Source organism: Apteryx mantelli, chromosome 12, assembly GCF_036417845.1.
Source record: "Apteryx mantelli isolate bAptMan1 chromosome 12, bAptMan1.hap1, whole genome shotgun sequence".
Taxonomy (NCBI): domain Eukaryota; kingdom Metazoa; phylum Chordata; class Aves; order Apterygiformes; family Apterygidae; genus Apteryx; species Apteryx mantelli.
The window spans coordinates 25,926,901-25,944,139 of NC_089989.1; the positions used below are offsets into that span (position 1 = coordinate 25,926,901).

Here is a 17,239-nt window from a genome sequence, read left to right on the forward strand (position 1 = left end):
GACCCATAACATACCTGGACAAGCTTTCTGACCCTGGGCTGGCCTTAAGTATCAAATTTAATAGTTTCTAGCTTCCTCTGAGAAGCTACATATTATTTTCTTGTTACAAAATTAGTCACTCAGTATATTAAGCTATCCACAGGTTACCATGCCCCGACCTTCCACAGAAATGAATCCAGCTCGCCAACTAAATCCCTTGTGAAGAAATATTTTGTTTTGTTTTTTTAATGCCCTGGCCGTTCATTTTCAGTGACCTGTGGTTCCCGAGCTCAAAGTGAGTAATACGCTGCAAAATTACATGCTAATGTGAGACTCCAGCTGCAACGTGAGATAATGAATCTGGGAATTCGTATGCCCTGAACAGAAAAGGCCAGTTCGGGATATTATTTAGTAAGAAGTATTTCTTTTATTAGAACCAGAATTAGCTCTTTATATAGCTTTCAAAAATCTTTATATAGTTTCAAAGCTTTTTCCACTGTCAAAGGCAGCCCAGGGCCTCCTTTCCCCCCGTGCCAGCGCTGCCCGGGCCTTCCCACCCCGCTCGGCGAGGCCTCCGCCCCGGGGCGGCCTGCGTGCGGGCGCTTCTCCCCGCCGGGGCGGCGGCGGCGGCGATGCCGGGGCCGGGGCCGGGGCCGGGGCCGGGCGAGCTCCGCCCGCGGCGGGGCGGGGCGCGGCGCTGAGCTCATCGCCCGGCGCCGGGCGCGGAGGACGCGAGGCGCCGCGGGCGTCTCGGCGCCGCTTCCCTCTGCCCTTGCGGCCGCAGATGTGGGCCGGGGCGCCGCTCCTGCGCTGTGGGGCGAGGCTCCGGCTCCGGCTCCTCCCGCGGCGGCAGCGGCAACAGCAGCGAGCCCGCGGCGCCATGAGGCTGGAGTCGCCTCAGTTCCAGGCGCTCTTCACGCCGGGGCTGCGCGCCGTGGCAGGTGAGCGAGCGCGGCCGTTGGGCGCGTGAGGGGGGCGGCGGCGGCCGTTGGGCGCGTGACGAGGCGGCGGCGGTTGGGCGCGTGAGCGGCCCCGCGGCCGTTGGGCGCGTGAGGGAGGCGGCGGCCCTTAGGGGTGCGGGGCTCTAGGTAGCAGCTGCAGTGTGGCAGACACAGGCCGTTGTTCAGTTTTAGTCACTGTTGCCTTAAAGCAGTGGCTTGAAAGTGGTGAATCGCCATCTTGGTCGACTCTCCCGGGCTACTGTTCTTGAACAAATTTAGTTTGCAGGGTTTTTTCGGTGCTGTCAGCACGCATTCGCTGCGGCCTGTCGTAAGTAAACTAAAGCGCTTTTTACCTCGTGCTTTGCCAGCTGCCGGAAGCGTTCTGCTGCCCTGAGTCTCCCAGTGTTGTGTTAGCAAAAACGTGAATATTTAGGGTATCAGAAAGGCCCCAGCTCCTCATAGCTTGAGCGATGAAGTAGTGTGCTTGGAGAAGCAGTTGTTGTGCTTGGGGAAATGTGGGTGCGTAGCATGGCCTGAGTCTGGGTGCGGTGCTAGCTGGGAAAAAGAAAAATCTGTTGTGGCAAACTCATCCCGCTTCATAGGAAAATACGCCAGGCACGTTGCTGGTTCAACAGGGTCAACTATTCTGTGGATTGATAAAGTAAAGCTACATTGTGACCATGAAAATACCTGTGGGCACCCAGCTGTGTATCTAAGTCTGTGCATTTTGCATGAAACTGTGAGATATCTACATTTTGCCACTTATTGCGTACTGTAATACGTATACCCACTTGTATGAACTTAATCTGTTATGGTTGACAGTGTGTTTTGTTTTTATTTTAGAAGGTGTTTTATGATTTTCCTTTTCTTCCCAGAACTGTTTGAGAAGAAGAACTATGAGCTGAGAATAGCAGGAGGTGCCGTGAGGGATTTGCTTAGTGGAATGAAACCAGAAGATGTAGATTTTGCCACTACGGCTACGCCAGTGGAGATGAAGGAGATGTTCACGTCTGCTGGTGTTCGTCTGATCAATAACAAAGGAGAAAAACATGGAACCATTACTGCTAGGGTTGGTTTATGGTTTGACTGGGATCTTTTCTGTCTTAACTGCTCCATGTATCTGTGAATATATGGCATATCCAGTGGAAAACTGGTAGCATGCTTGTTCTTCATCAAAATATCACACTAACGGTTTAAATGAGACCTTCCTTTAAAGTATGGCATGCTTTCTGATTAGTTTTTTGTTTGTACAGTTCAATGGCTTAGCATGTTTTAATGCATGTTAGCTTTGCATAACCTGTTTATGCTGCTGAATCTTTGTTAGAAAAGATAATATAGGCTGCTTATGTCTTCATGTGATGTGGGGAAGTTGATCCTAGTGTTTCCTGTTCTTATTCCTGATTTCCCAAGTCTTGCTTCCTCTATTCTGCTCGTTCCTCTGCCTCTTATTCCATCTTCTGTAGGAAGACTTCTGCAGACTATCTAGAAAATGAATAATGCAAAGATTATTTTCAGGTATTGATATTTTTTGATTGTCTGCTCTGTGTGGAAATATGTGTATAGTTAATGTTCAAGCTGGGTAAATGTAAAAACTAGGTATTCTTTCTGTCCCATGTTGGTTTGCATGTATGTTCATTATTGTGTTGTAATAACAGTATTTGTGTAACTTTCAGCTCCATGAACAGAATTTTGAAATAACTACCCTTAGAATAGATGTCGTCACCGATGGACGACATGCAGAGGTAGAATTCACCACTGACTGGGAAAAGGATGCTGAAAGGAGAGATCTCACTGTCAATTCCATGTTTTTAGGTAAATTCTTTCAAAAGTAAATTTTAGATGACGCACTGGTTTTCGAATTCAGCCAATAGATTATCTCAGTTTGTTTCCACTTTATTTTTTTTTTGTATTGCTGTTAGCTGAAAGGTCTGTACAAATACGAGGGAAGATGTGACTAACTAGATCCAGATTTCATGTTTTCAAATGACTGTGTTGAAGTATGCAAGCCATGTTTGTTTGGCTTGCTGCTAACAGAATTCCAGATTTCTTATACAGTCATGTAAGTTTATATTCATCTGTTTTTTTCTTCTTCTAGGTTTGGATGGAATGCTGTATGATTTTTTTAATGGATATGAAGACTTAAAAAATAGGAAAATTAGATTTGTAGGACAGGCAAGTGAGAGAATACAGGAAGACTATTTACGAATCCTCAGATATTTCAGGTACTAGGCTTTGCCTTTTCTAGATAAAGAAATGAACTAAAGAAATTGCTTCTCGTAACTAATTGGATAGAAAAGTAGTTTCATAGAGAAGATTCAGAATTGAAATTCAGACAATGCTTTTTCCTCAGAAACATGCTGAAAACACTTGTTACTTGCCTTTTCCATGTAAGTGAAAAATAGCAGCTGTGCTTCGAATAAGGTTTTCCAGCAGTTCTAACTCTGAAATACAACAGACATAATTTAAAAGGCAATAATGTGAAGTTTATTGATAACATGTAGATGGTTGAACTGCATTCTATCAGCAAAACTAAAATTACTTGCCTTGAAGCTTTCCACAAACAGGCAGAGGGCAGGGGTTCCTCATCAAGATTGATTTAGCTAAGCTGCTTTGGACAGTCAAAGTCCTTAAGATATTCCAAATAGAATCCTGGTCCTCTTTTGCTGAGGAATAGACAATTTGCCATTAATTTCAGTGGGTGCAAAATGGTGCTGGCCCATTAAGAGAGTACTGTGTGTGACATGTGATGTGGGAGAAGAAGGAAGAATAGGTGTTCTGAAGACAAGAATGCTGTATGATTATTGAAAGATGAATTAACGTGATTCTGTGTAAGTACGAATCAGCGATATGCTTCAAAAATATTTAGTTGCCGAAAAAGGACTTTGGTACTTAATTTTCAAAAGTGCCCAAAGAGATTTTGCAAATGCTACCTCTCTAGTTATTTTTCTTCTTCTTCTTTTTTTTTTTTTTTTTTTACAAATCTGATATACCTTTTTTTTCTTTGCCACTGACCTTTTGCAAGTCATTAAGTCTCTCTCCAGTTTTTTCTTGTCATACTGCTTTGTAAAATGACTTATAAAACAGCAGTGGAGACCTTTAAGATCTATGGATGAAGAGCATTGTAGAAGGTCTTGAAAACATCATAGGAAGGTATCTGTGATATAAAATGAGTTGTGGTTGTTGTATATTTTTAAGTTTCCACTAGTATTTTAAGTGAGAGTATTTAACATTGTCATGATATACATTCTCTGAATAGCAGTAATAAGTGGAATAATTGCTCTGAACAGTAACATACAGAATTTATTTGGGCAGGTTTTATGGAAGAATAGTAGAAAAGCCTGGTGATCACGAACCCAGCACACTGCAAGCAATTAAAGAAAATGCCAAAGGTTTGGCTGGAATATCAGGAGAAAGGATTTGGGTGGAACTGAAGAAAATTCTTCTTGGAAACCATGTAAATCATTTGGTTCGACTTATGTATGAGCTTGATGTTGCCCAATATATAGGTAAAGTGAAATGAAGATTGTAAATGACACAAAGAATAGGAAATCAAACAGAACTACAGCGTGGCGAGCTAAGATAAAATCTTGTTTGTTTTTACCCAGTAATAAATTAGATTTTTTCCTTTGTTAACTTCTGTGCTTCTTATTAATGCTGTTTCTTGTTCCTTTTTGTGTGTATCCCTTTAGGACTACCACTTAATGGAAGTTTAGAGGAGTTTGACAGAGTCACTAAAAACGTTCAAAATCTGTGTCCAAAACCGATGACTGTTCTAACGTCACTGCTCAAGGTGAAGGATGATGTCATAAATCTTGATTTGAGGCTGAAAATCTCAAAAGAAGAGAAGAACCTTGGCCTTTTTATAGTGAAGCACCGGCAAGACTTAACCAAAGCTATGGGTCCAGAACCACTTAAGCCGTATCAGGACTTCATAATGGATGTGAGTGTATTTCATATCACTGTATTATGTTCTTTGTAGTAAACCTAGAACTTGCGCTTTTACAGATTACCAAAGATAATGTCTAGTGGTAAGGAAGGGCCTTCAAGAGCCAAATAAGAGCCATTTCATTGGCAGGCTTGTTTATGGGTCTTGGGCAAGTTGTTGCACCTTTATGTCAAAGTTTCTCTTTACAGACCATGATATTTTCATCAGAAAGCTGGGAAGTATTGGTGAAAAGTATTAGCCAAAGTTGAATTGCTCCCAGTGTAGTATTGTTACAGTAACATGCCACATTGTTCTGTATTAATGATACAAGTTCCAGGTAAGTAAGGTTGTAATAGATCTTAATTTTGTTTTAACTTGAAGAAGGGACCAGAAATTAACAAGAGCTGTCACAAATGTCCTGGTGTGTTTTTGCAACGTAAAACAGAAACTTTGATATAAAAAAAATTCTTTTCCATTAGTAGAGCTTAGTTTTACAAGAGGATAAATATCAGTGTTTCTACTTAAGTTTTCTTTCCGATCTAAAATACTGAGGCTTTAAGTTCATTTGTAAGTTTAAAAAAAAACAAAAAACAAGCAAACAAAAAAAAACCCCAGCAGTTCTGAGAAACTTGCATTCTGGAGCAACTTTTTAACTGAATTTAAAAGCCTACCTTTCAGTCAGGCTTGAAAATGTCACGTTCAATCTTCTGAAACAAAAGTTTCCTGAAAACATACCTTGTGACTGAAAGTTTGCTGTACTGTCCCAGCTGATGTCCCCTCCTGCATGAAAACATGAGGCAGGATCTAGACCACTAGGGATTCCGGCTTTTTATGTCGAATTCAACTCCTTGAATTCCGCAGTGAAAGCGCGTGCAGTTTCTGGAGCGCTGGTGTGTGTTCTTTGTGAGGAGTACTGTTCAGTAGGCAACCTGTGACATTCTGCCATAGCAAAGTTCAAGTAATTTTCAAGTGAAGTTCTGCGCTTTTATTGCTGTACTTGAGACTGCAGGTGAGAGATATCAATCTCTGCAGTAAGGTGTGTCCCCCATAGGAGAGGTGATAGTTCCCCTCCAATTGTAGGCTGAAGAAAATGGTTACAGCTATTATCTGCAATTCAAGAAGTCTCCAGGGATCTCTTCAGGCTTCCAAGTTAGGACTGAGTTCTAAAACTCACGAGACAGAAGATATCCTAGCTTTCATAGTGCAAACTCGTTGCCCAGTTAATCCTCATAAGGTGTCGTGGGACTAACATGATGTTGCGCACAAACTGTTTGAGCAGTTTTCTAATGTTTCACAGTGAATCTTCTTATTTTCTTTTAGTCTAGGGAAGCTAATACAAATTCCAGGATCTGTGAGCTTCTAAAATACCAAGGAGAAGAACATCTTTTAAGAGAAATGCAGCAATGGACTGTTCCTTCTTTTCCTGTTAGTGGCCATGATTTAAGAAAAATGGGAATTTCTTCAGGGAAAGAAATTGGAACAGCTTTACAACAGTTGAGGGATGAATGGAAGAAGAGTGGATACCACATGGATAAAGAAGAACTCTTAAGTTGCCTGAAAAAGCTGTAAGATTGTATAATAGTTGAGAATTGTTTATGCCCTGTCTAAATAGAACCAAGGTACTAGTAAATATGTTGTCAGTGTATTATCAGCCAGTATAGCATTTCGTATTGTAAAGACCTTCACAGGCAAACTGTTCTCCTGTTTACTAATTCATAAGAAGTTCTGCAAGCACAGGGTTAATTCTGCAGTAAAGTAAAACGTTATTTGCCAAATTCTAAAAAGCCTACCTCTTTTTGTTGTTTTTTAATGATAAATACTTACTACTTCATCTTCACTTAGGACAAGTAGAGGTGACACCAGGATTTTTCTCATTCTGATTTTGCTACATCCAGGAAGAGTAGTTTCTGTGCTCTAGATAAAATCATCTTCCTCATGCTTCCCCCCCGCCCCGGAGAGTGGCAAAGCTCCTCAAAAATAAAGTGATCTAGATGTTTTCATAGTTAAAGCTAAATATCAAATTGAAATCTTCATGTGCTGTCTTACCATGTAAAACATGTATGTTTTTTTGAAGGATTTCATTTTTCATAATTCCAGAATCAATTTTTGCTTAACAGGATGACTTAACTGGCTCAGTTTCACAGGCGATATCTACTTGGGTATGTGAACTTCCTCTCTCTCCAGTAGTCTTTAACTTATTCCTCACTGTGAATAACTGTAGAAGACTGGTGAAAGGTTCTGCAATATGTTTTCAACTTTCTATGTGAAACTTTAATGTTAATAGTAGAAGGGAAGGGAGGTCAACGTTCCCTGCCTTTTGTTTGTTTGTTTTCCCCTGTGCCAGGTCAGTGACTCCTGTTTTCCTTCCTTTTTCTTTCACAGCACATTCGTTCCAAAGGAATTAAGATGACATTGTTAATGTGCTTAAATAAAATGCACTTGAGCTAAATCATGTAGTTCTGTCACCTTTAAAGTGCAACCACTCTAGAAAAGTTGCCAGTTTGTATTGAGAGAATACAAGAGAAATAAATGGGTTTGACTATTAGTTAAAACAGATAAGGAGGGAAGAAACCTGAACAAGAAGTTTGCTTGCAGGTAGTATCTAATACATTATACTGGATTTTGTTTTAAGAGGGCTTAAGTTATGTTCATAGTCTGTTTGAACAGTAGCTATTAATAGTGTGGAAGGCAGGTGTTTGAAGCTGTGCTGCACCTGAGCTGTCTTAATGAACATGTATTAACATCCCTGGATTTTTTGGGTTGCTTTTAAAAAAAACAGCAAAAATGATTCTTAACAGAAACTGCTCTTTTTATATAAATATATATATATATATATATATAAATGTAGATTTTTATTAGCAGTTTTAAGTTTTCCTATGAAACCATGGATTACTACAATAAAATTTTGTTTCTTTTTTCCTCATTGTAGTTATCATATTCTAACACTAGATGGCAGTTATATCAATGTAGTTTCCCAAAAATTAAGCATTTTGTATTTTCATATAGATAATTGTTCCAGTTGATTTTTTTTTTTTTCCGGGAAGTCAGTTACCTTACGTAAATTATGCTGAAGGTACTGAAGAAGTTTGGGAAGACAGCAAGGGAAGAAAAAAGTGCTCTTTTTCTCTGTTAATAAGACAAATGAGGTAAGAACATGGTGGTGTTTCATTTAATTACATAATTAAATTGCAGCCACTGTGAACAATTTATTGAACTACTGAAATTGGGGGAGGGTGGGGACTAACAAAACTTAGTACAATAGTAGGTTCTTGTCCTGCAGGGGGCATTCTACAAAAACTACATCCTTAAAGGTAACTTTGGCCTGCATGGGGGTGGGGGGTGCGTGCATATTAACCCAAGCTCCAGGCATGTGCACAAACCCACACGTGTGCATGCACGCACGAAAGCACGTGTACACGCACACATGTGCACACACACACACACACACACACACACACACACACACACGTACACACAGAATCCCTGTCCAGGTGCTGGCTCTGCACTAGCTGGGGGGGGGGGGTTGCAGGGGCCCCATGGGAACCCCAGGGCCTGAGGCTTAACCAAAGACTGCAGCTTCACTGTGCTTTGCCCCCCCGTCATGCCCTCATCGCGCCATTGCCACATCATCACACCTTCATCATGCCCCATCACACTCCCCCCTTCACGCCCTCATCGCTCCCTTGTTGCTCCATTGTTCCCTCCTCACGCCCCTGTCACACCCCCATCATGCCTCCGTCACCCCCCATCACGCCCTCATCGCTCCATCGTTCCCTTGTCACGCCTCCGTCACGCCCCCCCCATCGCTCCCTTGTTGCTCCGTTGTTCCCTCGTCACGCCTCCGTCACACCCCCGTCACGCCCCCGTCACACCCCCGTCACGCCCTCATTGCTCCCTTGTTGCTCCGTCGTTCCCGCGTCACGCCTCCGTCACGCCCCTGTTACACCCCCGTCACGCCCCGTCACAACCCCGTCATGTCCTCATCGCTCCCTTGTCACTCCGTCGTTCCCTTGTCACGCCTCCGTCACTCCCCTGTCACGCCTCCATCCCCCATCATGCCCCATCATGCCGTCACACCCCCCCCTTCACGCCCTCATAGGTCCCTTGTTGCTCTGTTCCCTCGTCACGCCCCCGTCACACCCCCCCGTCACGCCCCCGTCACGCCCTCATCGCTCCCTTGTCCCTCCATCGTTCCCTCGTCACACCTCTGTCACGCCCCTGTCACGCCCCCGTCACACCCCTGTCACACCCCTGTCACACCCCGTCACGCCCTCATCGCTCCCTTGTCGCTCCGTCATTCCCTCGTCACGCCCCCCGTCACACCCCGTCACACCCCTGTCACGCCTCCGTCACGCCCGTCACGCCCTCATCGCTCCCTTGTCCCTCCGTCGTTCCCTTGTCACGCCTCCGTCACGCCCCTGTCACGCCCCCATCACACCCCCGTCACGCCCTCACTGCTCCCTTGTCGCTCCATCATTCCCTCGTCACGCCTCCGTCACGCCCCTGTCACGCCCCCGTCACACCCCCGTCATGCCCTCATCGCTCCCTTGTCCCTCCGTCCTTCCCTCGTCACGCCTCCGTCACGCCCCCATCACACCCTCATCGCTCCGTCATTCCCTCGTCACGCCTCCGTCACGCCCCTGTCACACCCCCGTCACGCCCCCGTCACACCCCCGTCACGCCCTCATCGCTCCCTTGTCCCTCCGTCGTTCCCTCGTCACGCCTCCGTCACGCCTCTGTCACACCCCCGTCACGCCCCCTTCACGCCCTCATCGCTCCCTTGTCCCTCCGTCGTTCCCTTGTCACGCCTCCGTCACACCCCTGTCACGCCTCCGTCACGCCCCCGTCACGCCCTCATTGCTCCCTTGTTGCTCCGTCGTTCCCGCGTCACGCCTCCGTCACGCCCCTGTCACGCCTCCATCCCCCATCATGCCCCATCATGCCGTCACACCCCCCCTTCATGCCCTCATAGCTCCCTTGTTGCTCTGTTCCCTCGTCACACCCCCGTCACACCCCCCGTCACGCCCCCGTCACGCCCTCATCGCTCCCTTGTCCCTCCGTCATTCCCTTGTCACACCTCTGTCACGCCTCCGTCACGCCCCTGTCACGACCCCGTCACGCCCCCGTCACGCCCTCATCGCTCCCTTGTCCCTCCATCGTTCCCTCGTCACGCCTCTGTCACGCCCCTGTCACGCCCCCGTCACACCCCTGTCACACCCCTGTCACACCCCGTCACGCCCTCATCGCTCCCTTGTCGCTCCGTCATTCCCTCGTCACGCCCCCCCGTCACACCCCGTCACACCCGTCACGCCTCCGTCACGCCCGTCACGCCCTCATCGCTCCCTTGTCCCTCCGTCGTTCCCTCGTCACGCCTCCGTCACGCCCCTGTCACGCCCCCATCACACCCCCGTCACGCCCCCGTCACGCCCTCACCTCTCCCTTGTCGCTCCATCATTCCCTCGTCACGCCTCCGTCACGCCCCTGTCACGCCCCCGTCACACCCCCGTCATGCCCTCATCGCTCCCATGTCCCTCCGTCCTTCCCTCGTCACGCCTCCGTCACGCCCCCATCACACCCTCATCGCTCCGTCATTCCCTCGTCACGCCTCCGTCACGCCCCTGTCACACCCCCGTCACGCCCCCGTCACACCCCCGTCACGCCCTCATCGCTCCCTTGTCCCTCCGTCGTTCCCTCGTCACGCCTCCGTCACGCCTCTGTCACACCCCCGTCACGCCCCCTTCACGCCCTCATCGCTCCCTTGTCCCTCCGTCGTTCCCTTGTCACGCCTCCGTCACACCCGTCACGCCTCCGTCACGCCCCCGTCACGCCCTCATCGCTCCCTTGTCGCTCCGTCGTTCCCTTGTCACGCCCCTGTCACACCCCCGTCACGCCCCCGTCACACCCCCGTCACGCCCTCATCGCTCCCTTGTCCCTCCGTCGTTCCCTTGTCACGCCTCCGTCACACCCCTGTCACGCCTCCGTCACACCCCCGTCATGCCCCCATCACGCCCCCGTCACGCCCTCATTGCTCCCTTGTCCCTCCGTCGTTCCCTCGTCACGGCTCCGTCACACCCCTGTCACACCCCCCGTCACGCCCTCATCGCTCCCTTGTCGCTCCGTCATTCCCTCGTCACGCCTCCGTCACGCCCCCGTCACGCCCTCATCGCTCCCTTGTCGCTCCGTCGTTCCCTTGTCACGCCTCCGTCACGCCCCTGTCACGCCTCCGTCACACCCCCGTCACGCCCTCATCGCTCCCTTGTCCCTCCGTCATTCCCTCGTCACGTCTCCGTCACGCCCCCATCACACCCTCATCGCTCCGTCATTCCCTCGTCATGCCTCCGTCACGCCCCTGTCACACCCCCGTCACGCCCCCGTCACACCCCCGTCACGCCCTCATCGCTCCCTTGTCCCTCCGTCGTTCCCTTGTCACGCCTCCGTCACACCCCTGTCACGCCTCCGTCACACCCCCGTCATGCCCCCATCACGCCCCCGTCACGCCCTCATTGCTCCCTTGTCCCTCCGTCGTTCCCTCGTCACGGCTCCGTCACACCCCTGTCACGCCCCCGTCACGCCCTCATCGCTCCCTTGTCCCTCCGTCATTCCCTCGTCACGCCTCCGTCACACCCCTGTCACGCCCCCATCACGCCCCCGTCACGCCCTCATTGCTCCCTTGTCCCTCCGTCGTTCCCTCGTCACGGCTCCGTCACACCCCTGTCACACCCCCGTCACGCCCTCATCGCTCCCTTGTCGCTCCGTCGTTCCCTCATCACGCCTCCGTCACGCCCCTGTCACGCCCCCGTCACACCCCCGTCACGCCCCCATCACACCCCCGTCACGCCCTCATCGCTCCCTTGTCACTCCGTCGTTCCCTCATCACGCCTCCGTCACGCCCCCGTCACACCCCCGTCACGCCCCCATCACACCCCCGTCACGCCCTCATCGCTCCCTTGTCGCTCCGTCATTCCCTCATCACGCCTCCGTCACGCCCCCGTCACACCCCCGTCACGCCCCCATCACACCCCCGTCACGCCCTCATCGCTCCCTTGTCACTCCGTCGTTCCCTCGTCACGCCTCCGTCACGCCCCCATCACACCCCCATCACGCCCCGTCACACCCCCATCACACCCTCATCGCTCCCTTGTCGCTCCGTCATTCCCTCGTCATGCCTCCGTCACGCCCCTGTCACACCCGTCACACCCCCCCGTCACGCCCCCGTCACACCCCCTTCACGCCCTCATCGCTCCCTTGTCATTCCCTCGTCACGCCTCCATCACACCCCTGTCACACCCCCCTCAAGCCCCCTTCACGCCCTCATCGCTCCCTTGTCGCTCTGTCGTTCCCTCGTCCCCCCCCCTTCACGCCCCCGTCACTCCTCCCCTCACTCCCTCATCACACCCCGTCACTCTCTCGTTCCACCGCACACGGTGCCGACCTGAACCGCTCGTAAGCGCAGCGGGACCCGCCGGGGATTAGCGCTCAAATCGCTTTCTATGGCAACCCCGACCTTTTTATGAGGACCGGCCTGCTCAGCGGTAGGGAAAAATGCATACGGAGAGCAAAACACGGAGCGTGTCCGTACGGAGACAAGCGCCACCGTCTTCAGCTACAGATGGAGCTTTTCAATCAGTTTGTCCTCTAACTACTCTAAAAGTCATATTTACTTTCTCAAAAAAAAAAAAAAAAAAAAGCACTTGAAGATTAGGGAAGTCCTATAGCCTGCTTCCATTTCAGGCCCTGTGTAATTTCTCCCCGGATTCAATAAAGCCGGGATAATATCCTTAGGTATCTAGTATTTTATCAGGGCTCTCCTTCAGGTGGGTGACCTTTCCTGTGAGCCTTCAATAAATCAACAGATCCTATAGAAAAGCGGGCGCGTGGCTGCCTCTGCCATGGTAATTCCTTCCCCTCCCTCAGAAAGCATCTCCCGCTTCCAAGGGGATAGTAAAGATTTTATTACTTTAACCGCCCGTTAGTGTAAAGAGACCAAGTGTCCTTTATCGCCTGTGCTGGGCAAAAGGACAAGGATTTAGAGCGTTGACATTTGAGATCATTTCTTTACAACCCGGTAACACAGCAGGTCTTTAAGAGCCCGCGATTTGGTGCAACACGCTCCGCTGCCTGCACACAGCCCGCGCTGCCGGCATCGGACCGCTGGAGCAAGCTGTGCCGGAGCAGACGAATAAGGGCCAACGGGACACACATGTTACGCAGCCGAGGGCGTCTCTGCACTGCGTTTTGCCCAAATCCGCATCATTCCGGCCACCCTTGGAGCTGGCGCCAGGCAGCTTTGACCCACGAGCCCTGCTAGCACGGCGCCCGAGCTCGTGATGCCTGCTGCGAAATGCAGCGGGAGCGCTAGCAGAACCGAGTCCTGCACCCGTGTGAAAATACCAGGGGGGGAAAAAAAAAGAAAAATAGGGAATCTAATCAGAAAGTAAGTTGTTTGGCAAACCAGCTAAATCTGCTTGACACCAGGGTGGTGGCACCTGCGCAGCGCTGCACAGCTACCGCAGCGGGGAGGGAGGGCAGGGAATAACTGTGCCTTCGTACCTCCCTCTCCCTCTCATCCCTCGGAGCAAACTGTCTTTGAGAGGTTGAGTATTGAAACTGCTCCTGAAAACACCGGGACCACCCTGCCCCGAAGGTAAAATAGGCTTCATGGCACCGAGAGCGAGGCAGCAAAAATGGAAACTGCCATATAGGAAAAATGAAGTTGTCATCAGTGTTTTAATCCCCAAAGAAGGATTAAGCCAGAGAACATTCTCCTGATAAACACGGTGAATAAGCTGTATCACTGGGACGCGTTCCCGATGCTGCTGGTTAAAGCATGACAGGATGGTTCCAATTCTGCAGGAATAGGGTCAGCCCTGTGGCTAGACTTTATACATCTAATCCTTTTGTCTTTTTCCCCCTGGTTAAACTATATTCAACACGGAACCGTGGCACGTTTAAAACAGGAGCATTTCAGGCTTCCCCCACCCTGTTGCGGCACTGTCTGCAGAGCTGAAAACTCTCTGCAGTTCACCCGTGGAGCCGTTGCCCGCGCCGCACCGCGCCGGCCTCGGCATCGCGCCCCGGTGCTGCACCGCTGGGGCTGCCTTCTCCTCCGCACGCGGAAACGCCCTCGCTGGGCTCGTCCGCGAAGCCCCCGGCCAGCTTCTCGCCAGATCTGCCTGCTCCTCCTCTCCATAGCTGCCTCAGCTATCTACCCATCGATTTCTTTTCCTAGGAGAAACTGGGATAACGGGAATGCTGGAAAAGGCATTGGGGCTTGCAGACCCGGGGAAGCGAGCACCGAGGGCAACACGACTTGGGACCAAAGCGAACAGCTGCTGGGGCAGATCCAAGCCCAGAAGCTTACGGAAAGGCACGGACAGGAGAGGGAAAAGAGGCTGAGGTGAAGCACTTTTAATGGCTCATTTTGATTATTCATTAAAACGGCAACTTACGCTTTCTCTTCCTGTTGCTGTACGTTCTCACCTTTTTCTCTCCTTTGCCTCTTCAGCCCGCACATCCAAGGGGCAGAAGCTCGCTTTGCTGCATACATTACTTTTTGAAACTAACACAATTTAAAAAATAAACAATACGAAACAAAAGGTTACCTTTCGTCCCATCCCAACAATCAGCAGAAACTGTGACCGCTAGGATCAGTTTTGAAACAGATTGAGTTTTATTCTTAGCAAACATTTGCAAGCAACAAGGTTTTTTCTGAAAAGTCTCAAAAGGGGGGGCAAAGGAAGAGTTAGAGCAGAACGTGCTACCTTAGCCGTGGCTCTTACAAAGCGACTATAGCAAAGGTGAAAAAAATAATGAGGAACAAAATGAACTGCAACACATACAAAAATAACATCATTAGTAAAAAAAAAAAAAAAAAAAAAAAAGAATGGTACAATATTCGAAAGTGTGCGAGAACAGAAAAGGGAGCAGAAGTGGCCTGTTGCGACTCTACCTATGCGTCAAAACTAAAGCGCATGAAAACTCACAGTTTTACAGGCTGCGATTGATTGACATTTGTGCTATTGCAACAAGGGCTGGAAATGCGGGTGCAGCGCCGGTCCCGTCCCTGCAAGACGCTTGTTCGTCCTCCTCCTTTGGCTTGAGCCCGTACACCAACTCCGCGCCCTGCGATTCCTACGTCTCCCGTAAGGACAGAGATCACGGTGGGGAGGAGAAACCACCCAGTGGGCAGCAGCCAGCACCTCTGCCCGGAGCTACAGGCCAAGCAGTGAACCTCGCAAATGCAGCTACTTTCACAAAACGTGCCGACTTCCTTTGTCCTTAGCTCCGAAGCACGACACCCCTGCTTGTCAGTAACTTTTTTCCTCAGTCCCAACATTCTAGTAGTTTTCTCCTCAAAAGAGAGACAAAAGCATAGCAAATACTAACCGCTGCACAGAACCCTTCGGGACTCTGCGCCCACAGCGTCAGTCACATACTGTACGTTTTGGGCACTTAACGGCCAGCTTTGCCCCAGCAGGACTCTTGCTCTTTGCAGTAACTCGAACCACACTTGTTTTCAGCTTAGAGAGCGCCATGAACTTTGTAATGGCAACCACTGCACAGAGGGTCAGGCAGATGGAAAAGCATCATCAACAACAAAATTAAGTTAGTGCTAAATTTACTTCTGACTTATCTCACTTGATTATATTAGTTTACATTTGACTATATGTACACAATACCAAAAAATATGCCTATTTTGTGTTCAAATATTGTCAACATAATGTCATTTTTAATTGAAGCAATCTGAAAGACTTGGCCAAAACCCAGAACACCTCATGAGGTTCAGTGATAGCTGAGAAAACATTCAGTTCACCGTACCCTGAGGGGATGCTTAAGACGAATGGAAATGGGAGGTACTTCAAACTGCCTTTAAACTTCCAAGCGCCTAAAAGCCCTGCTGATGGTAATGGGAACACCAGATACTCAGTATCTCTTGGGGGGGAAAAAAATAAAATAAACCAAGCCTGAAACTAAACCACGTGTGTGTTTGTGCGCACACGTGTGCAAGGAGCGAGGGGGAAATCTAAGCATGGTTTCAGTGGTTCTACGAGCACAGAAGTTTCACAGTCTCTCACTCTTTCACACCAGTGCTTATCCTTTTAGTCTTCTGAAAGCTTATTAGAGAAACATAAGCAAAATACAGGATGTTTTCTTTAAAAAAACGAGCCACCATTCACCCTCTACTTGTTCAGAATTATATTAAAAGTAGTATTGCTTTTCACAGTTCACTGGCAAGTCAGAGCACTGCACGCAAAATTAAATACCGTACTAAAGATGCCTACGGAGGGAACAAGCGTTATCAGAGAAGCACAGAGGTAGAAGGCTTCGAAGAACTAAACCTGAGTTGCACAATCATTAGTTTCTACATACCTAGTATAGTGAGTATCCTAACAGCCTTTCAGCAGCCGGCACCTTTTCACATCCGGATTTTGTTCAGCTGCAACGTAACAGACACCACATTACCACTTAAATCAACTACTTGTCTCTCTTAAGAGAGACGCTTGACTTTAGCCTTTCACTGAAGCAACCTGTCCGTGCTACGTACATTTGATGCATGAGTGTGGACAGGATGGAGCCAGTAGTGGTTTATGTCTTAAAGTATTTTTGTGTCATTATCTTTAACAACGCAAGTTCTCAAAGATTTACACTGAAGAAATAGACTGAATGAAAAAAGCATGAAAAGAGAGGAAAAAAAAAAAGCATGTATGTACACACTCACACACAGAAGAAATCTGTCGTCTTCAGTGTGTACCAAAGCACATTCTGAGGAGAGGAGAAAAAACAAAACAAAACAAAAAACAGCAGCAAAACTGCCCCATTTTGGCACCCATTTCTGTAGCACAGACAGCACCTCAGGAAAAAAAAAACACTGCCTTTTATTTCTGCTTTATTTAGGAACTTTTGCCTTTTTGCCTTTTGCCTGTGTAGTAACAATGTAAAATTTCACCTCATGATATGAAAGTGTAAAAGAAAAAAAAAAAGTAAAGGTATGTTGCCTCCACCTTGTCAAAACACGTATCAGTGAAAAGTCTTCATAGCTAGTTATTTTAGAGGGTACTTCACAGAACCTTGGGCATCTATACAGGTAAACGAGGCTTCAGAGAAATCATCTGAAAAGTGAATGCAAACACATTAACGGGAAATGACAATACAGTTTACGTACTGGGATCAACCTATGTATTTAGTATAAATAATTTAAAATTTAAAAGACATCTAAAGGCAAACATGCTAAATATATCAAATAACTTACAAGGACCGAACACTTCAAATCGGATTCCTTTCAAAAGGAAGTTTGTAATGTAATCGTGCTGGCTGCAGGTAGCAGGAAGCTATTGCTTCTGCTCGGCACAGCACTGCGACTAGGACCACATCACTAACACAACAGCCATCAGGG

At 48.4% G+C, this 17,239-nt stretch overlaps 2 protein-coding genes across 3 annotated transcripts; both read left to right on the plus strand.

Moving 5' to 3' along the window:
• Positions 1-702: 702 nt before the first annotated feature.
• TRNT1 (tRNA nucleotidyl transferase 1) lies at positions 703-7,294 on the plus strand. Of its 2 annotated transcripts, XM_067303507.1 has the most exons (9): positions 703-920; positions 1,796-1,989; positions 2,594-2,732; positions 3,016-3,142; positions 4,233-4,426; positions 4,610-4,860; positions 6,166-6,410; positions 6,963-7,004; positions 7,228-7,294. In XM_067303507.1, exons 1-8 carry the CDS (start codon positions 764-766, stop codon positions 6,970-6,972), a joined length of 1,317 nt encoding a protein of 438 aa, XP_067159608.1. In that variant the 5' UTR covers positions 703-763; the 3' UTR covers positions 6,973-7,004; positions 7,228-7,294. The 2 variants fall into 2 exon arrangements, with proteins under 2 accessions (XP_067159608.1, XP_067159607.1); XM_067303506.1 differs by having other exon boundaries at positions 6,963-7,294.
• Positions 7,295-8,819: 1,525 nt separating this feature from the next.
• On the plus strand, positions 8,820-12,281 carry LOC136993222 (nascent polypeptide-associated complex subunit alpha, muscle-specific form-like). Its single transcript, XM_067303661.1, has one exon. It carries the CDS (start codon positions 8,820-8,822, stop codon positions 12,279-12,281), a length of 3,462 nt encoding a protein of 1,153 aa, XP_067159762.1.
• Positions 12,282-17,239: the final 4,958 nt, after the last annotated feature.